Source organism: Carlito syrichta, unplaced genomic scaffold, assembly GCF_000164805.1.
Source record: "Carlito syrichta isolate Samal-C Ts95f unplaced genomic scaffold, Tarsius_syrichta-2.0.1 Scaffold135573, whole genome shotgun sequence".
NCBI classification, from domain to species: Eukaryota; Metazoa; Chordata; class Mammalia; order Primates; family Tarsiidae; genus Carlito; species Carlito syrichta.
Genome location: NW_007079669.1, coordinates 60,633 through 76,564, shown reverse-complemented (window position 1 = coordinate 76,564; position 15,932 = coordinate 60,633). Strand labels below are relative to the sequence as shown.

The 15,932-nt window shown below is 63.2% G+C and overlaps 1 protein-coding gene across 1 annotated transcript; it reads right to left on the bottom strand.

Annotated features, from left to right (window-relative positions):
- Nucleotides 1-8,831: 8,831 nt before the first annotated feature.
- On the bottom strand, nucleotides 8,832-14,977 carry MSLN (mesothelin). Its single transcript, XM_008049394.1, has 16 exons — nucleotides 14,893-14,977; nucleotides 14,391-14,434; nucleotides 13,991-14,040; nucleotides 13,225-13,345; nucleotides 12,635-12,720; nucleotides 12,418-12,535; nucleotides 12,153-12,337; nucleotides 11,842-11,932; nucleotides 11,668-11,767; nucleotides 11,220-11,398; nucleotides 10,978-11,133; nucleotides 10,572-10,714; nucleotides 10,369-10,496; nucleotides 9,914-10,008; nucleotides 8,989-9,175; nucleotides 8,832-8,920 (listed from the first exon to the last, which is right to left on the bottom strand). Exons 1-16 carry the CDS (start codon nucleotides 14,975-14,977, stop codon nucleotides 8,832-8,834), a joined length of 1,857 nt encoding a protein of 618 aa, XP_008047585.1.
- Nucleotides 14,978-15,932: the final 955 nt, after the last annotated feature.

The window sequence follows — 15,932 nt, the reverse complement described above, 5'->3', positions numbered from 1 at the left end:
TGGCCCAGAAGGCAGGCCATCGGTGGGTGAGTCCTCACTGGCTGTTCCCATCCAGGAGGGCTGCCCAGGCACCTCAGCTCCCTCGATGACTGGGGCGGCTTCTGGCCAGGACTGATGGATCCCCCCTTGTCCTACCTCCAGGCAGCCCGCTGGCCTCCCTAGTGTGCCTTCCCCTCACTGTGGCTCTGCCCTCTGGCCTCCTGTGGCTGCTGCATCTGGGAATCTGGGAGCCTGCCCGAAAGAGCTCACCAAGTGCCTGCAACCTGGTCTCCGTGGACGGTGCTGTCCCAGGGCGTCCAGGTCCCCAGGTGTCATGTACAGGACGCACAGGGCTGCCAGGTGGAGCCGGATGCCCACTCAGGCTGGGATGCAGGATCCGAGCCCAGAGACCCTGTCTATGCCCCAAGTCCTAGGGTCCTGCAGGGCTGGCCTCACACACACCCACTTCCAGGACCTGAGGACGCCCTGAGGATGGGGCTGGGAAAGCCCCAGTCACAAGCCCAGGCCAGCTCAGGGAGACACTTCCTGGGCTCTTCGTGGGTGGATGTGAATAAAGTGCCAGCTGATGTTCCCACCGTGTCTGTTCTGGACCAGAGTAGGGGCCACAGCCCTACTGAGCCAGGGCCCAGCCAGGAGACTCCCATGTCCCCTCAGTGTGGTCTGGCTGGGACAATGGCAATGGCTTCAGGAAGGCCAGCAGGGCCCACCCTGCCTGGAGGCCCAGCCTAACCCCTCCTAGACACCTGAGGGCTGATCAGGCACTGCATTGATGGGGTCACAGGAAGTCTTTGGAAGGCCACTGGCCACATCGGCAGAGGCATAGCCTGTTTATTGAGCTCAGGACCCCTCAGGGTTCAACAGGAGCCACCAGATCTGCTGCCAGTCAGGCAGGGCTCCACTGTGGGGCTGGGGGCCAGGGCGTCCAGAGAGGCAGCCTTAGCTGGAGGCCAAGGCCAGGAGTAGAGCCGGGAGAGTGACCAGCATGAGTCCAGGTCCCAGGAGGCAGAGCGCCCCTGAGAGGGCTTCTGTAGAGAGAGGGTCAGTCAGACCGGGCCCCTCTTCCTGCGCACCCCCTCACCTGGGCTCCCCACCCACCTCGGAAGGTGAAGTCCAGGACCAGATAGCCGTTGGGGACGCCACCCTGGAGCCCCAGCCCCAGCGCGTCCAGGTCATCCTGTGGCTGCCGGAAGATCCAGTCACGCATAGGGCTGTTGCCCTGCTCGGCCTTCAGGCCCGCCACGTGCTGTCCCAGGAGGTCTCGCACCTCGGCCACAGTCAGCCACTGCCAGAGCCCAGAGCGGCATCAGGGTCTCCAGGTCCTGAGGCTGCTGGGCTTCCCTGTGTCCAAATCACATGGCTTCCCCCAAACCCAGGATCCCCGTCTCAGCCTTTCAGACCCCGCCCAGCCCTGATTTGGAGGTCTCAGGCCTGCTGGGCCCCATACCACACCTGTCTCTCCCAGTCCCCACTCCCAAGGACATGGCCTTCCTATGAGTTGCCCGTCACGAGGCCATGTCTCCATCACGTGGCCCCCCTCTGTAAATAGGCACCTCATGGATACACCACTCAGTGTGCCTCACTTCTGACTCCCCTCCGCGCCCCCTCCTCCATCCCTCTTCCTTTGTGCCCCCTTCCTCTGTGCTGTCATCCTTCATGCCCCCTCCTCCATGCCCCCTTCTCCATGTCTCCCTCCTCCACGTCTCCCTCCTCCGTGTCACCCTCCTCTGTGCCACCCTCCTCTGTGCCACCCTCCTCCATTCCCCCTCCTCCATGCCCCCTTCTGCTCCGGGACCACCAGACCACCACAGCTTCTGTCCTCAGCTTCTTGAATGTAGCCAAGTCCATGTTCACATTCTGCTGACTGAGAGCCCGCAGGTCCTCCAAGGGGACTCCACCTGTCCTGGACAAGGGAACCTGGCCGTAAGACGTCACTACACACCCCCAGTCCCACCCTCTGCTGATTGCCTGATCCTTGGGGCTGGAAGAGGCCCGACACAGCCTGAGTGCCCAGCTGGAGTCAGAACCCACAGCCTCCCAGGATGCACATCCTATGGGGCGGAGGGCAGGGGACCGCCCATCTCACTGCAGCAGGCAGCCCAGCTAGGAGAGGGAGTCTGAGGTTTGCCCTTATAGTGCCCACCAGGCCGTGGGCACCCTGGCTCACCCAGGAAGGTCCGGATTTTCAGAAAGTACTCAGACTTTCTCAGGTTCTGGAAGGCCAGGCAGGCCTTGAGGTAGAGGAGGTCCAGCTGGCTCGGGCTGCAGGTGTCCAGGTCCTGGGACCCAACCACCCTGGGGCAGCAGGAACATTGGACAATGAGCACCAGCACTGGGCACCCTCTGCCCAGCAGAGCCCAGGTACTCACCAGATGATGCTGGGGGGCACGATGCCCAGGAGCTCGGGGTGGAAGGAGCACAAGTATATGGGGCAGAAGGCAGCCAGGGTGTCCAGGGTATCTTTGTCCAGTTGATGACCTCCCATCAGACAGCGGGAAATCAGGGCAGCCATCTGGGGGAGGAGGCCACTGAGGTGCTGGTAGCAAGGAGAGGTGAATCCCTCCACCAGCTAACACACCCTCAGGCTGTATCCTCCCCAGGTCTGTGCAGGAGGATCCTCCCTAGGCCAGCACATCCCCAGGCTGTGTCGCCCCCAGGCCCACACACCCCCAGGCTGTGTCCCCCCCAGGCCTGCACACCCCCAGGCTGTGCCCCCCCAGGCCCACACACCCTCAGGATGGATCCCCCCATACTCGCACACCCTCAGGCTGTGTCCCCCCAGGCCCACACACCCTCGGGAGGTGCCCCCCTCCAGAACTGCACACCCTCGGGCTGTGTCCCCCCCCAGGCCCACACACTCCCAGTCTGTGTCCTCCCAAGCCTGCACACCCTTGGGCTGTGCCCCGCGGCAAGAGGTCACCTGTGTGTCCATCTTTCGCCCCTTGCTGATTTCAAGCAGGTTTCTCACGGTGTCCAGAGAGGTCACATTCCACTTGTTGATGTCCTCAGGTGTTATCCAGTAGAAGAAGTAGCTCAAGCGTCTGATCAGGGACTCAGGGTAGCCCTGGGGGTAGAGCTGCAGGGATGGCCGTGTGGCCCAGGACACTCAGAGGAACTGGGAGGACACAGGTACAGCGGGGGGAGTGGCTGGATCGTGAACCACCTTGTCCAATTTGGGCTTAAAAAGGCTCATCTGCTGGTGGGTGAAGGGGATTGTGTGCACGTGGTCTATCTGGGCGGCCAGCAGGGCTGGGTCCACGCAGGCCTGCAGCTCCCACTCGGGGTAGAAGACAAGGCTTGGTTCTACCACGTGGGCCTTCCGGCCTGGTGGGCAGGCCTTCTCTGCAGGACAGGCAGGGTCGAGGATTGGTTTTCAATGGGTTTCTACTTCACCCACACCCACATGAGACCCCAGGCCATACATGATCCTCTGTGGGCCTCCACTGACTCTAGGGATTCTGCCCACTCTCGTGGTTGTGATGATCGGACAGGCTGAGGGACTGGGGACTCCCTGGAAGCTGGATCCCACACCTGCCTCCACAGCTTGCCCAATATGATGCCTGCCGGGCAGTGGCGGCACTCACTGCTTGTGTCTCGCTGGAGCCTTGGGGATAAGACGATCAGCCCAGGCTGCCACCTGGATGGGTCCCGATGGATGTGTTGCAGCCACATGGTCACTACATCCTAGGGACAGACCAGTCCATGCTGAGGCTCAAGTAACCAGGTGTCCACCAGCAGGCTGGGGACGAGGCCTCACCTCTGGGACATGGCGGATGGTGGCCTGGTCCAGCAGGGGAGAATCTGGGGTCTGCTGCTTCCAGGGCCTGGTCCTGGCCAGAAGTTTCCAGTCCTCACACCCCCTTGGGAGTGGGCCCCATGGGTGCTTCACACGAGGGCCATGGTGGATAGGATGCAGCCAGCCCCACCTAGGACCTGAAAACCCTCCCTGAGTCCCAGAGAACTTACCGGTGCCGGCTCTCTGGCCTGGGCCCTCAAGGGCTGCACCCATCCTGCAGGGGAGAGGGCCCAAGGCTAGAGGAGAGGTCTGGCCTTCTGGGGACCCTGGGAGGTAGGAGGCAGCCCCAACTGCTCCTTGGCCGGGCCCTGCACACACCCCACTGGGCAACACTTGGGATCCTGTACCCCATGATCTCACAGCCCCCCAGGACAGGGGCCTGCACTCCACAGGCCTGGCCCTTCCACACCTTCCTCCCGGGATGCAGCAGGTGCTCAAACCCCATCCCACAGACACCCCAACTTTGGGCTGAGCCCCCATAACCCCCTGGCTCCCAGCCCCCTCAGGGTGCAGGGGCCTTGGGGTAGAGACATGGTAGACACTGCCAAGACTCAGGTCACCTGCCCACTATGGGGAGAGGCAGGGAGGGTAGAGCCTCCCCCAAGGTCCTGCCCCCAGGACCCCTGGCTGCCTTCCGCAGACCCACTTTGTAGCACTCCCCCTGGTACCCACCGAGGCTGAGGAGTAGGAATAGGAGGCTGCCGTGGGTGGAGGTCCCACAGGCCCCCCAGGGGGGTCGAGCTGTGAGTAAGGCCATGGTCTGTGGAGAACAGAGTCTCAGGACCTGCCCGCTCCACCCCAGCTTGGTCATGGGCCAGTTGTGAGGCCTCAGGGGACTCTCAGGTAGAACTTCAGTCACCTGCAGCAGCGTCCTACCTCTGGCCCTGTCCTTGGCTGCCACGTGGCCCACCTCTCTGGGAAGCTGGCCCCTCCTGCGGGGTGGGGAAGGGTGTTGGGCTGAGTCAGCCAGGCTGGCCAGGAGAGTCCAGGCAATTGTTGGTGTCCATCCTCTTTCCCCAGGGCAGGGCAGGCAGGAGGGTTTAGGGCAGGGAGGCAGGGTCACCTCCTGCTCAGTTGGCCTTGGTTTCCCCCTTCTGGCAGCAGGAGGACTGAGTGGCTTGGGTTCTCCTGGGGTGCAGCCACCTCCATACCCTCCCACAAGCCTTCATGCCCTCAATGAGAGGTTCTTGGGCTCTGTACAGCAGGGCCCTGCTGGTGACAATTCCCTCAGGTGGCCAAGGACAAGTGACAGGGTGATGCCCCTTCCCATCTACCAGTCTCAGGGTGATGGGGCTTCTCTGACCCATTTTCAGGGGTAGGCACAGGTGGGGCAGAGGCTGAGCCAGGGAACAACCTGGGGGTCCTGCCATCTCTGGATGGGGCTCAGGGGCTCCTGGCCAGAGAGGGGACAGGAAGGTGGGTAGGAACCCCTCCCTGGACAGACGCCAGGCTCCTGGGGTGGGGGACCTGGACCACCCAGCTGTATACTCACCGCCCCCCAGGGAGGCCTGAGGAGAGGCCCGAGGCTGGTGAAGCAGAGCCACCCCCCCAACCTCCCCCACCCGGGGCTGGCCTGTGGGAGTCTCCCACCCTCTAAACCAGCTGCCCGTCCACAGGGCAGGGTCCACTAGTCAGCCCAGTGGCTGGGCACTGTCCTGGGGCCACAAAACCTCCAGGGGATGCCCTCTCCCCAACCAAGGCCCTGAGGACATGGGAGGCTCCTGAGGGAATAGACACTCAAGGAGGTGGGTGGTGAGGTGGGTGTGACCAGGCCCAAAATGTGCCCCACTACCGACTCCCCTCAGACCAGGAGACCTGGATAGCCCCTGCCCACCCTGAGTGACCCAGAGGCACCCACACTCGAGCAAGGCACCCGCAAACCTACCCTGGCCTGGCCTGCAGAGACTGCAGGACACTGCATTCGTCAGACCTTTCCCTGCCACCCCAGGCCTGAGTTGAAGCCTCAGGGCTGCCTTGGGGCTAGTTTCTAGATGAGTCCAAGCAGGATCCTCAGGGGTGAATTCTCCTGTGAAGCCCTCCTGGGACAGGCAAGAGGCGGCAGTACACTGACCAGGGCCCTCTCCTGACCCACCAGCAGAACCTCCCATGCCAGCCCAGCCTGGGTCCCCAAGGCCCATCTTCAGTGATGGGGAGGAAGTCTAGTCACATTCCCTGACAGCCTCAGATTCCGGAGTGAGGGTGGGCGGGGGAGGGAGTGGACATAGGGATGGCCGTCCACATGGGCCCATTTCCTCCACCCAAGCACAGGTCACCCCTGGCTGACCTGGGTCCCCTGTGAGGGCTGGGCAGAAATGACCAATCAGCAGAGCAGGCTGGGGATCCTGACCACCCACAAGCAGCAGAACCTGGCAGGCAGGGACTGCTTGATTTGGGCTGGCCAGGGTCCCTCCCCTGGCAGGTCCAATACCAGCCCCAACCTGACCCCTACTCCCACCCAGACAGACTTGACAGGAAGTGCCCAGAGGGACAGACAGAGGCGACTTTGCCCCCACCCCACAGGGCCCTAGCCGTGGTCAGCTTCTGGTAGGCCTGGACACACAGCTCAGTCTTGGGAGATGCAGTTCCTGAAAAAAATCCCCCAATGCCCCTGTCCTGGGAGTCTCCAGTCACCTGGGAAAATCCCACCATGCCCCCGTCCTGAGAGTCCCCAGCCACCCTGGGCTCCAGGGCCAGGCAACTAGCAGCCCCGGGGGAACGCAGGGTTGGACATAGTGTCCCCATGTCCATTTACTGATACTCCTGGTGCTGGCAGGTGGCCCAATGCCCAGGTATCCAAGCTGTAACCAAGGGTCCCTCACAAAGGAACCTTGTCTACAGATACCCTGTGCTCCTCTTGGACCCATGTCCAAGCTAACCCTCACTCTGGTGTTGGGAGCCCAGCCCAGGCAGGCAGCCCAGGTACTCTCGATGGCACACATTCCATCCACACCACAACTGGACACTGGCCCACAGGTGTTATCTGGAAGAGAGGAGTCCCGTGAGTAGGAGGGCATCCCGGGGTGCTGGGAATTAGCCTTCACTGTGGCCTCCCTGCAGCAGCCCCAGCCTCTCAGTCCCAAGTACTCCCTCCTGAGGTCTGGGTGGGCCCTGCCCAGAAACTCTGATGGGCCAGGGTGTTGGACCAGACCTGAGCCCCTTACCTCTGTTTCCTCAATAGGCAGGTGAGGTGGAACAGGGGCCGGGCAGCCTCCCAGGCTGTTAAGAGGGATAGCGAGCCTCTGCCAGGGCGGTTGGGAGAGGCAGCTGCTCACACCACAGGAATGTGTGAGTGTAGACCCTGTGGAGGGGTCAGGATGGGCACCCTGCCAGTCCCGGGCCATGCAGGGGGAGTGAGGGAGTGGACAGCTGCCCTTGGCATCCCCATGGGGGTGTGGTGGGAGCCCAGCCTAGGCTTTGTGGGACCCTACAATCCCACCCTTGGGTGGTAAAACAGGAGAAAAGTGGCCACGGTCACATGGCAAGGCACAGGGGTCTCCCAACCAATGCCTTGGGGTCTCCACATTCCAGGTCAGCAGGCACTGGATGGTTCCCATACAGGCAGGACAGGTCTCCCAGTAGCGCTGGCCATAGCCTGGCTTATTATAAGCACTCCTGAATGGAGGTGTGCTGTGTGGACATCATGCGGCATGGAAGGGTCAGCCAAGGGTCAGTGGGAGCACTCAGGTCATGGGAGACACCTCCAATCAGGGCCAAGGCCAGCTCCAAGCACACACACTGCCCCTTCAGACAGGGGCATTGCTGGAGGGGGAATGGACATGTCTTGCTCACACCTGGGCTGGTAGCAGGTGGCTGCCAGGAGGGTCTGGGAAGGACATTGAGGCTTCCACCTGGGGTAGAACCTCCCAACCCTGCTTGGACCTCTGCCCAGGGTGCTCTGCAGACCCTGCTCCCGGGCCCACCCTGCTCCTGTTGGTCAGTCTTCCCCCTTTGCCTCCCTGGATGACTGAGTGGCACGGGCTTCCCCCGTCCTTCCACTGGTTGATGCGGGGACCCATAGAGCAGCAGAAGTGGGTGGGAGGACCTGAGATCATTGATGACCCAGATGCCAGGCCACTGGTGGGTCTTCACTGGCAGTCCCCACCCAGGAGGGTTGCCCAGGCACTATCACACCCTCGGTGGCTCTGAGGACTGCTTCTGGCCAGGACTAGGGTTAGGGTTAGGGTTAGGGCCAGGACTGATGGGTCCCTCCGTGCTCTGCCTGCAGGCAACCTGCCAGCCCAGCCCCCCTGGGGTATCTGCCCTCATCATGGCCCTGTCATGTGGCTACTGCATCTGAGAAACTAGAAGTCTGCCTGGGATGGCTCACCGGGCGCCTGTACCCTGGCCTCAACGGATAGCGCTGCCCCAGGGCAGTCAGGTCCCCAGGCATCACATGCAGGACTCATAGGCCTGCCAGGTGGAGCTGGACGCCCGCTCTGGCTCTGTACCCCAAGTCCTAGGGCCCTTGCAGAGTTGGCCCTGCTCACCCCTTCTTTCAGGACCTGAGGATGGACTGAGGATGGAACTGGGATTGGCCCAGTCACAAGTCCAGGTGGCTCAGGGAGACACTGCCTGGGCCCTTCAGGAAAGAGCAGGGCCAGGCAGGGGCTTCCATGCTCCTGACTTTGAGGGTGGATGTGAATAAAGTGCCAGCTGATCTTCCCACTGTGTCTGCTCTGGGCCTGAGCAGTGGCCACAGCCTCTCCGAGCCAGGGCCCAATCAAAGGACTCAGAAGGGGACTCCCTCATCCCCTGAGTGTGGCCTGGCTGGGACTATGGCAATGGCTTCAAGAAGGCCAGCAGGACCCACCCTGCCTGAAGGCCCAGCCTGGCCACTCCCAGACACATGGGGCTGACTCAGGGAGCAGGTTGATAGGGTCACAGGAAGTCCTCAGAAGGCCACGGGACATGTCTGCAGGGGCATAGCCCGTTTATTATGCTCAGGACCCCTGAGGTCCGATGGAAGCCACCAGGCCTGCTACTAGCCAGGCAGGGCTCCGCCATGGGTCTGGGGGCCAGGGCGTCTGGAGAGGCAGCCTCAGCTGGAGGCTAAGGCCAGGAGCAGAGCCGGGAGAGTGGCCAGCATGGGTCCAGGTCCCAGGAGGCGGTGCACCCCCGAGAGGGCCTCTGCAGAGAGAGGACCAGTCAGACCAAGCCCCTCCTCCTGCCCCCCCCAGCCTGGGCTCCCCACCCACCTCGGAAAGTGAGGTCCAGGACCAGGTAGCCACTGGGGACACCGCCCTGGAGCCCCAGCCCCAGCGTGTCCAGATCGTCCTGCGGCTGCCGGAAGATCCAGTCACGCACGGGGCTTTTGCCCTCCTCAGCCTTCAGGCCCGCCACGTGCGGTCCTAGGAGGTCTCGCACCTCAGCCACGGTCAGCTGCTGCCAGAGCCCCGGGCAACATCAGGGTTTCCGGGCCCTGAGGCTGCTAGGCTCCCTTGTGCCCAAACAATGCTGCTTCCTCAAACCCAGAATCCCCGGCTTGGCCTTCCAGGCCCTGCTCAGCCCTGATTTGGAGGTTTCAGGCCTGCTGGCCACCGTACCACAGCTGTCCTTCCCAAGACCCCCAAGGACATGCCCTTCCTAGGAGCTGCCCCATCACGAGGCCACATCTCCATCATGTTGACCTCCTCTGTGTACACGCACCTTGTGGATGCACTACCCGGTGTGCCCTTTCCTCCTCAGTGCCCACCCCTCGATTCCTCCTGCCTCTTGGTGCCCCACCTCCCCCATGTCCCCTCCACCGCGTCCCCTCCTCTGTTCCCGCTTCCACCCTGTAGTTCCCCTCCATGCCCCTTCTTCTGTAGCCCATCCTCTGTGTCCCCTCCTCCTTGCCCTCCTTCTCCATGCCCACTCTCCTGCTTCAGGGCCTCCCTCCTCTGTGGCCCCTCCTCCAAGCTCCCCCACTCTGTGTCCACCCTCCTCTGGGGTGCCCTTCCTCTGAGGCCTCCTCCTTTGTGGCCCCCTCCTCCACGGCTCCTCCTTGGCCCCCCTCCTCTGGGGCTTCTCTTCCTTGGCCCCCTCCTCCAGGGCCCCTCCCCCGCGGCCCCCCTTCTCCTTGTTCCCCCTCCCTCATGGCCCCCTCCTCCAGGCCCCCATCCTGCTCCAGGGCCCCCATACCACCACAGCTTCCGTCCTCAGCTTCTTGAACGTAGCCAAGTCCATATTAACATTCTGCTGACTGAGATCCCGCAGATCCTCCGTGGTGGCCCCACCTGTCCACAGGGCAAGAGCCCCAGGCCGTGAGAGTTTACCACACACTCCCAGTCCCACTCTCTGCTGACTGGGATGGGGCCCTGCTGGCCTCCCAGATGGAAACCGTGAATGACATGCCCTTCACCTACAAGCAACTGGCCATTCTGAAGCACAGGCTGGACCTGGTAGCTCACCAAGAGAGGCCAGATACAACCTCGGTGCCCAGCTGGGGTCAGAATCCACAGCCTCCCAGGCCGCACATCCCACAGGGCAGAGGTTGGGGACCACCCAGTCTCACTGCAGTAGGCAGTCCAGCAAGGAGAGGCGGTCCATGGTCTGCCCTTATGGTGGCCCACCAGGCCACGGGGGCCCTGGCTCACCCAGGAAGGTCCGGATTTTCAGGAAGTACTCAGATCCACTCAGGTTCTGGAAGGCCAGGCGGGCCTTGGGGTAGAGGATGTTCAGCTGGCTCAGGCTGCAGGTGTCCAGGTCCTGGGGTCTGACCGACCTGGGGCAGTGGGAACACTAGACAGTGAGCACCAGTACTGGATGTCCTCTGCCCAGCAGAGCCCTGGGTACTCACCAGATAATGCTGGGGGGCACAGCACCCAGGTTCTCAGGGCGGAAGGAGCACAGGTATATGGGGCGGAAGGCAGCCAGGGTGTCCAGGGTGTCTTTGTCCAGCTGGCGACTTCCCATCAGATAGCGGGAAATCAGGGCAGCCACCTGGGGGAGGAGGCCACTGAGGTGCTGGTAGCAAGGAGAAGCGAATCCTTCCACCAGCTAACACACCCTCAGGCTGTCCCCCCCATGCCTGCACAACCTAAGGCTCTGTCCCCTCAAGCCTGTATAACCCCAGGCTGTGTCGCCCCCCAGGCTCTGGACCCCCACCAGACTTTCATACCCCCAGGCTGTGCCCTTCCCAGGCCCACACATCCGCCCCCAGGCTGTGCCCTCCCCAGGCCCACACACCCGAGGTAGGAGGTCACCTGAGCGTCCATCTTTCGCCCCTTGCTAACTTCGAGCAGAGGCTTCACGGTGTCCAGGGAGGTCACATTCCACTTGTCGATGTCTTCTGGCTTCATATTGAGGAAGAAGTACCCCAGGCGCTGTACCAGGGGCTCAGTGTAGCCTTGGGGGTAGACCTATGGGGAGTAGCTGTGAGGACTGGGCTCCTTCAGGGTGACCAGGAGGCCCAGCCCGGTGGGGGCGGAATCCCTTGGTGAGCTACCAGGTCCAGCCTGTGCTTCAGAATGGCCAGTTGCTCGTAGGTGAAGGGCATGGCGTTCACGCTTTCCATCTGGGAGGCCAGCAGGGCCCCATCCACGCAGGCTTCCAGCTCCCATGGTGGGTAGAAAACCAGTTCCACATCCACCACATGGGGCTTCCGGCCTGGCGGGCAGGCCTTCTCTACAGGACAGGCAGGGTCAGAGGTCAGTCTTCACTGGGTCTCTTCTTCCCTCACACCCATGTGAGACCCCGGGCCATGCGTGAGCCTGCCTGGGCCTCCACTGACCAACTGGCAAGATGGAACAGTTCTGTCCACTCTCATGGTTGTGATGACCAAACGGACTGGGAAGCTGGGAGGGTTGCGCCAGGGACACCCTGGAAGCTGGGGTCCACACCCGCCTCCACGGCCCGCCTAGAGTGACACCTGCTGGGGCAGGAGTGGCACTCACTCCTTGTGTCGCGCCGGAGCCTTGGGGGGATGATGATCAGCCCAGGCTGCCACCAGGAGGGGTCCCAATATGTGTGTTGCAGCCACATGGTCACAACATCCTACAGACAGAGCAGGGCTATGCTGAGCCTCGAGGGGCTGGGCGCCCACTGGCGGACTAGAGATGGAGCCTTACCTCTGGGACTTGGCAGATGGTGTCCTGGTCCAGCACGGGTAGCAGGCCCCGCAGAGCGTCCAGGGTGGAGACTGACCATGTCGATGGAGGGCTGTCCAGGCACAGGGGCACAGCTCAAGGACCCTGGAGCCCAGCCTCGGACAGAGCGGGCAGGGGACAGATCAGGCCAGATGCTGCCCCAAAGAAGCATTGGCGGGAACTCTGTAGGGCACTGGCAGGGGCTGTCCGAGGACGGCTGACCCAGGAGGCCCCAGACATCCCCACAAGAGAGGTTCCAGCACCCCCTCATGGTTCTAGACACCCTCACTCACCCGAAGGGGGGTCCTCCACCCTGCAGAGCTGCCCTGAGTGCTTCCTGCTGGTCCTGGTCCACGCAGCATGCCACCTGGGGCAGGACAGCCCCTGCCAACTCAGACACGAAGTGTCCAGGCAGGTCACAGGTCAGGCCTCCCAGTGCCCACACATCTGCCTCGCTCACCCGGGATCCCCATACGCCCTGCACGAGGGCAGCCTCAGAGCCTGCGGGGATCACCAGCCCCCGCCCCGCTCCCACCTCCTCCCCGGCCTGGCCCATACCCGGCAGGCCAGAGCTACGGACATAAGCTGCTGCCGCTCTGGAGCCCCCCGCGGGAGCACCTTCGCAGCACAGGAGAAGACCCAGGCACAGGCCTGGGGTCCCGAGAACACGGCCAAGCTGCAAAGAGACAGTGCTGGGTGGCCACACTGACCACTGCCCTCCCCGCTCTGCTGACAGCGCTGGTTCCCGAGGGTCAGAGGCAGGCAAGTGGCCTACTTGAGGAACAGCAACAGGTCCTGCGGGAGCGTGTCCAGGTCCGCGAGGGTGTGGTGCCTGGAGAGCAGGCCAGCCAGACAGCGCAGCTGCAAGAGGGAGCACCCAGCACAGAACATTCCAGGCCGTGCCCTGGGAATGGGCAGGGTGCCAGGCTATCTTGTTCCACCCACAACGCACTGTAGCCCTTCTCACTCGAGCCCCTGGCAATGGTTGCCCACAATAGGAGGACCACTGGGAGGACGGGGGTATGTCTGCCTCTGCCCTGTACCCTAAGGCTGGACTCGCTCAGCCTCCTAGTCTCAGCCCCTCCCCCCACCATGCCACGGTTGATTCAGCCTTGAAGGCCAGCCTGGGACTCCAGGATGGGGACCCAGTCAACTTGACCTCGACACAGCTAGAGTCAGTGGATGGCTCCCTGGAGGTCACTGCAGGAGGCCAGAGGAGACCAGAGCAGCTGGCCAGGGGAGACCACGATGGGGATGGAGATGGACAGGGTTCAAGTTGGGGGCTAGATAGACTCCAGCCTATCCATCCCTTGGGGCCCCAGGCCAGGCCCGCCTGACTCTGCCCAAGGATCCTGCGGGACTGACCTGATCTGCCCGGAGCATGACATTCTTCTGCCCCATGGCCACAGCCAGCTCCTGAACATGCTGCACGCTCAGGCTAGACAGCTCAGCACAGGCGAAGCCAAGGAGGGTGCTCCCGGAGGGGCTGGGGCAGCCGGACAGGGCAGCCAGGATCACCCCTGCCCCACAGTGCTCCACCCCTTCCCAGTGTCCCCACCCCTCACGGTGCCCTTTCCACAGCACCCTCACCTCCTCGCAGGGCCCTCATCCCCCACAGTAGCTTCCCCCACGGCACCTCCACCCCCTCACGGTCCCCTCCACACGCAGTCCCACCACAGCGCCCGTCCCTCACAGTATCCCACTCCCACTGTGCCCTCACTTCTCCCCAGTGTCCCTTCTCCACAGTCCCCTCTCCCACAAGTGCCTCCAAAGAGAGCCCCTCCCCCACACTGCCTCACCCCCCCCACCGCTCCCACCATTCCCTTCAGGACCCTGGAGTCCCCGTGCTCCTCCCCGTGGTCAGGTACGCCCTGAAGGACAAGGAGTTCTTCCTCTGGAGGGCAGTCCCTCTCCAGCCCCAGCACAGCCAGGCAGGGAGCCTAGGAGAGGCTACCTGGGCATCCCAGGGCTCTTCCTAGAGCAGGTCTCAGGGGAAAGAAAGGAGAAGGGAGGGGCTGTGGGAACGGACACAGCAGACCAAGCCCTCAGCCAGGTCCAGGCACCCTGCCCACCCAAGGTCCACACGACCCCTGCAGCCACACCCTTGAGGGCTGTGGGGACCCAGACCCACCTGGCTGTATCAGACGTGTTGGCCAAGACCTGGTCAGGTGGCACAGCCTCCTGGGGGCACAGGGCCTGCTGAGTGAGCTCTGTCCTCCCCGGCAATCCCCAGGCCCAGCTCAGCTGCTATGAGGCCTAGGTTGTCCCAAGTCTAGCCACTTCCAAGCCAGGCTGCATCTTGCCCCATGGGCTTGGCTACCCTCAGCCCAGCTGCCATCTCCACCAGAGAGAATCTGGGCTCTGCTCCCAGGGCCTCCCCCAGCCAGGGGCTTCCAGGCCCCCACACCCTTGGGAGAGTGCCCCGTGGCCACTGCACACAAGGGTTGCGGTCCCCAGGCTGTGGTGGATGAGACACAGTCAGCCCCACCCAGGACCTGAAAACCCTCCCTGAGTCCCAGAGGAGAACTTACCGGTGCCGGCTCTCTGGCCTGGGCCCTCGAGGGCTGCACCCACCCTGCAGGGGAGAGGGCCCAAGGCTAGAGGAGAGGTCTGGCCTTCTGGGGACCCTGGGAGGTAGGAGGCAGCCCCAATTGCTCCTCGGCCGGGCCCTGCACACACCCCACTGGGCAACACTTGGGATCCTGTACCCCATGACCTCACAGCCCCCCAGGACAGGGGCCTGCACTCCACAGGCCTGGCCCTTCCACACCTTCCTCCTGGAATGCAGCAGGTGATCAGACCATGTCCTACCGACACCCCCACTTTGGGCTGATCCCCCATCATTCCCTTGCTTGGCCTCCAGTTCTTCAGGGTGCAGGGACCTCAGGGCAGAGACATGGCAGACGCCTGCCAAGACTCAAGCTCCTGCCCACTGCAGAGAGACAGGGAAGGTAGAACCTCCCCCGGGGTCCTGGTCCCAGAACCCCTGCCTGCCCCCCGGAAACCCACTTTGTAGCATCCCCCAGTACCCACCGAGGCTGAGGAGCAGGAGCAGGAGGCTGCCATGGATGGGGGTCCCACAGGCCCCCCAAGGGAGTTGAGCTGTGGGCAAGGCCATGGTCTGTGAAGGACAGAGACTCAGGGTCTGCCTGTTCCACTCCAGCTCAGTCCTGGGCCAGTGTGAAGTCCCAGGGGACTCCCAGGTAGAACCAGCAGCAGTGTCCCACCTCCGGCCCCGTCTTCTAGCCACTGCATGGCCCGCCCCCTCCAGGAAGCTGGCCCCTCCTGCGGGGTGGGGGAGGGCATTGGGCTGAGTCAGCCAGGCTGGCCAGAAGAATCCAGGTGACTGTGGATGCTCACTCCCTTTTCCCAGAGCAGAGTAGGTAGGAGGGTTTAGGGCAGGAAGGCAGGGCCACCTCCTGCTCAGCTGGCCTCAGTTTCCCCCTTCTGGCAGCAGGAGGACTGAGTGGCTTGGGCTCTCCTGGCATGTGGCCACCCCCATCCCCTCCCTCTTGCTCCCTGCCTTTGATGACAGGTGCTTGGGCTGTGTACAGCAGGGCCCTGCAGCTGACAATTCCCTCGGGTGGTGGAAGCAGGGTGACAGGGAGACACCCCTTCTCACCTGCCAGCCTTGGGGCAACAGGGCTTCTCTGACCCATTTTCAAGGACAAGCACAGGTGGGGCAGAGGTTGGGCCAGGGAACAACCTGGGAACCCTACCCTGTCTGGGGTGGGGCTCAGGGGCTCCTGACCAGTGGGGGACAGGGAGGTGGGTAGGAGACCCTTCCTGGACAAACCCTGGGCTCCTGGGATGGGAGGCCTGGACCACCCGGTTCCACACTCACCCCTCCCAAGGAGGCCTGAGGGGAGGCCCGAAGCCAGTGGAGCAGAGCCACCTCCCCCACCTGAGGTCAGCCTGTATGGGTCCCCCACCCTCTAAATCAGAGACCCTCACATCTCACACTGCAGGTATCTGTCCATGGGGCAGGGACCGCTGGTCAGCCCAGCAGCTGGGGACCTTTCTGGGGCCGCAAAGCCTCCAGGGGAAGCCCTCTTCCCACCAAGGCCCCCAGG

Excerpts from the sequence above, each read along its gene's own strand:
- MSLN (XM_008049394.1), bottom strand. The coding sequence starts at position 14,977 with ATGGCCTTGCCCACAGCTCAACTCCCTTGGGGGGCCTGTGGGACCCCC. Across the intron at positions 12,536-12,634 it reads GACCTGTTGCTGTTCCTCAA|CTTGGCCGTGTTCTCGGGAC; the intron begins GTAGGCCACTTG and ends GTCTCTTTGCAG. Across the intron at positions 8,921-8,988 it reads CCTGGACCTCACTTTCCGAG|AGGCCCTCTCGGGGGTGCAC; the intron begins GTGGGTGGGGAG and ends CTCTCTCTGCAG.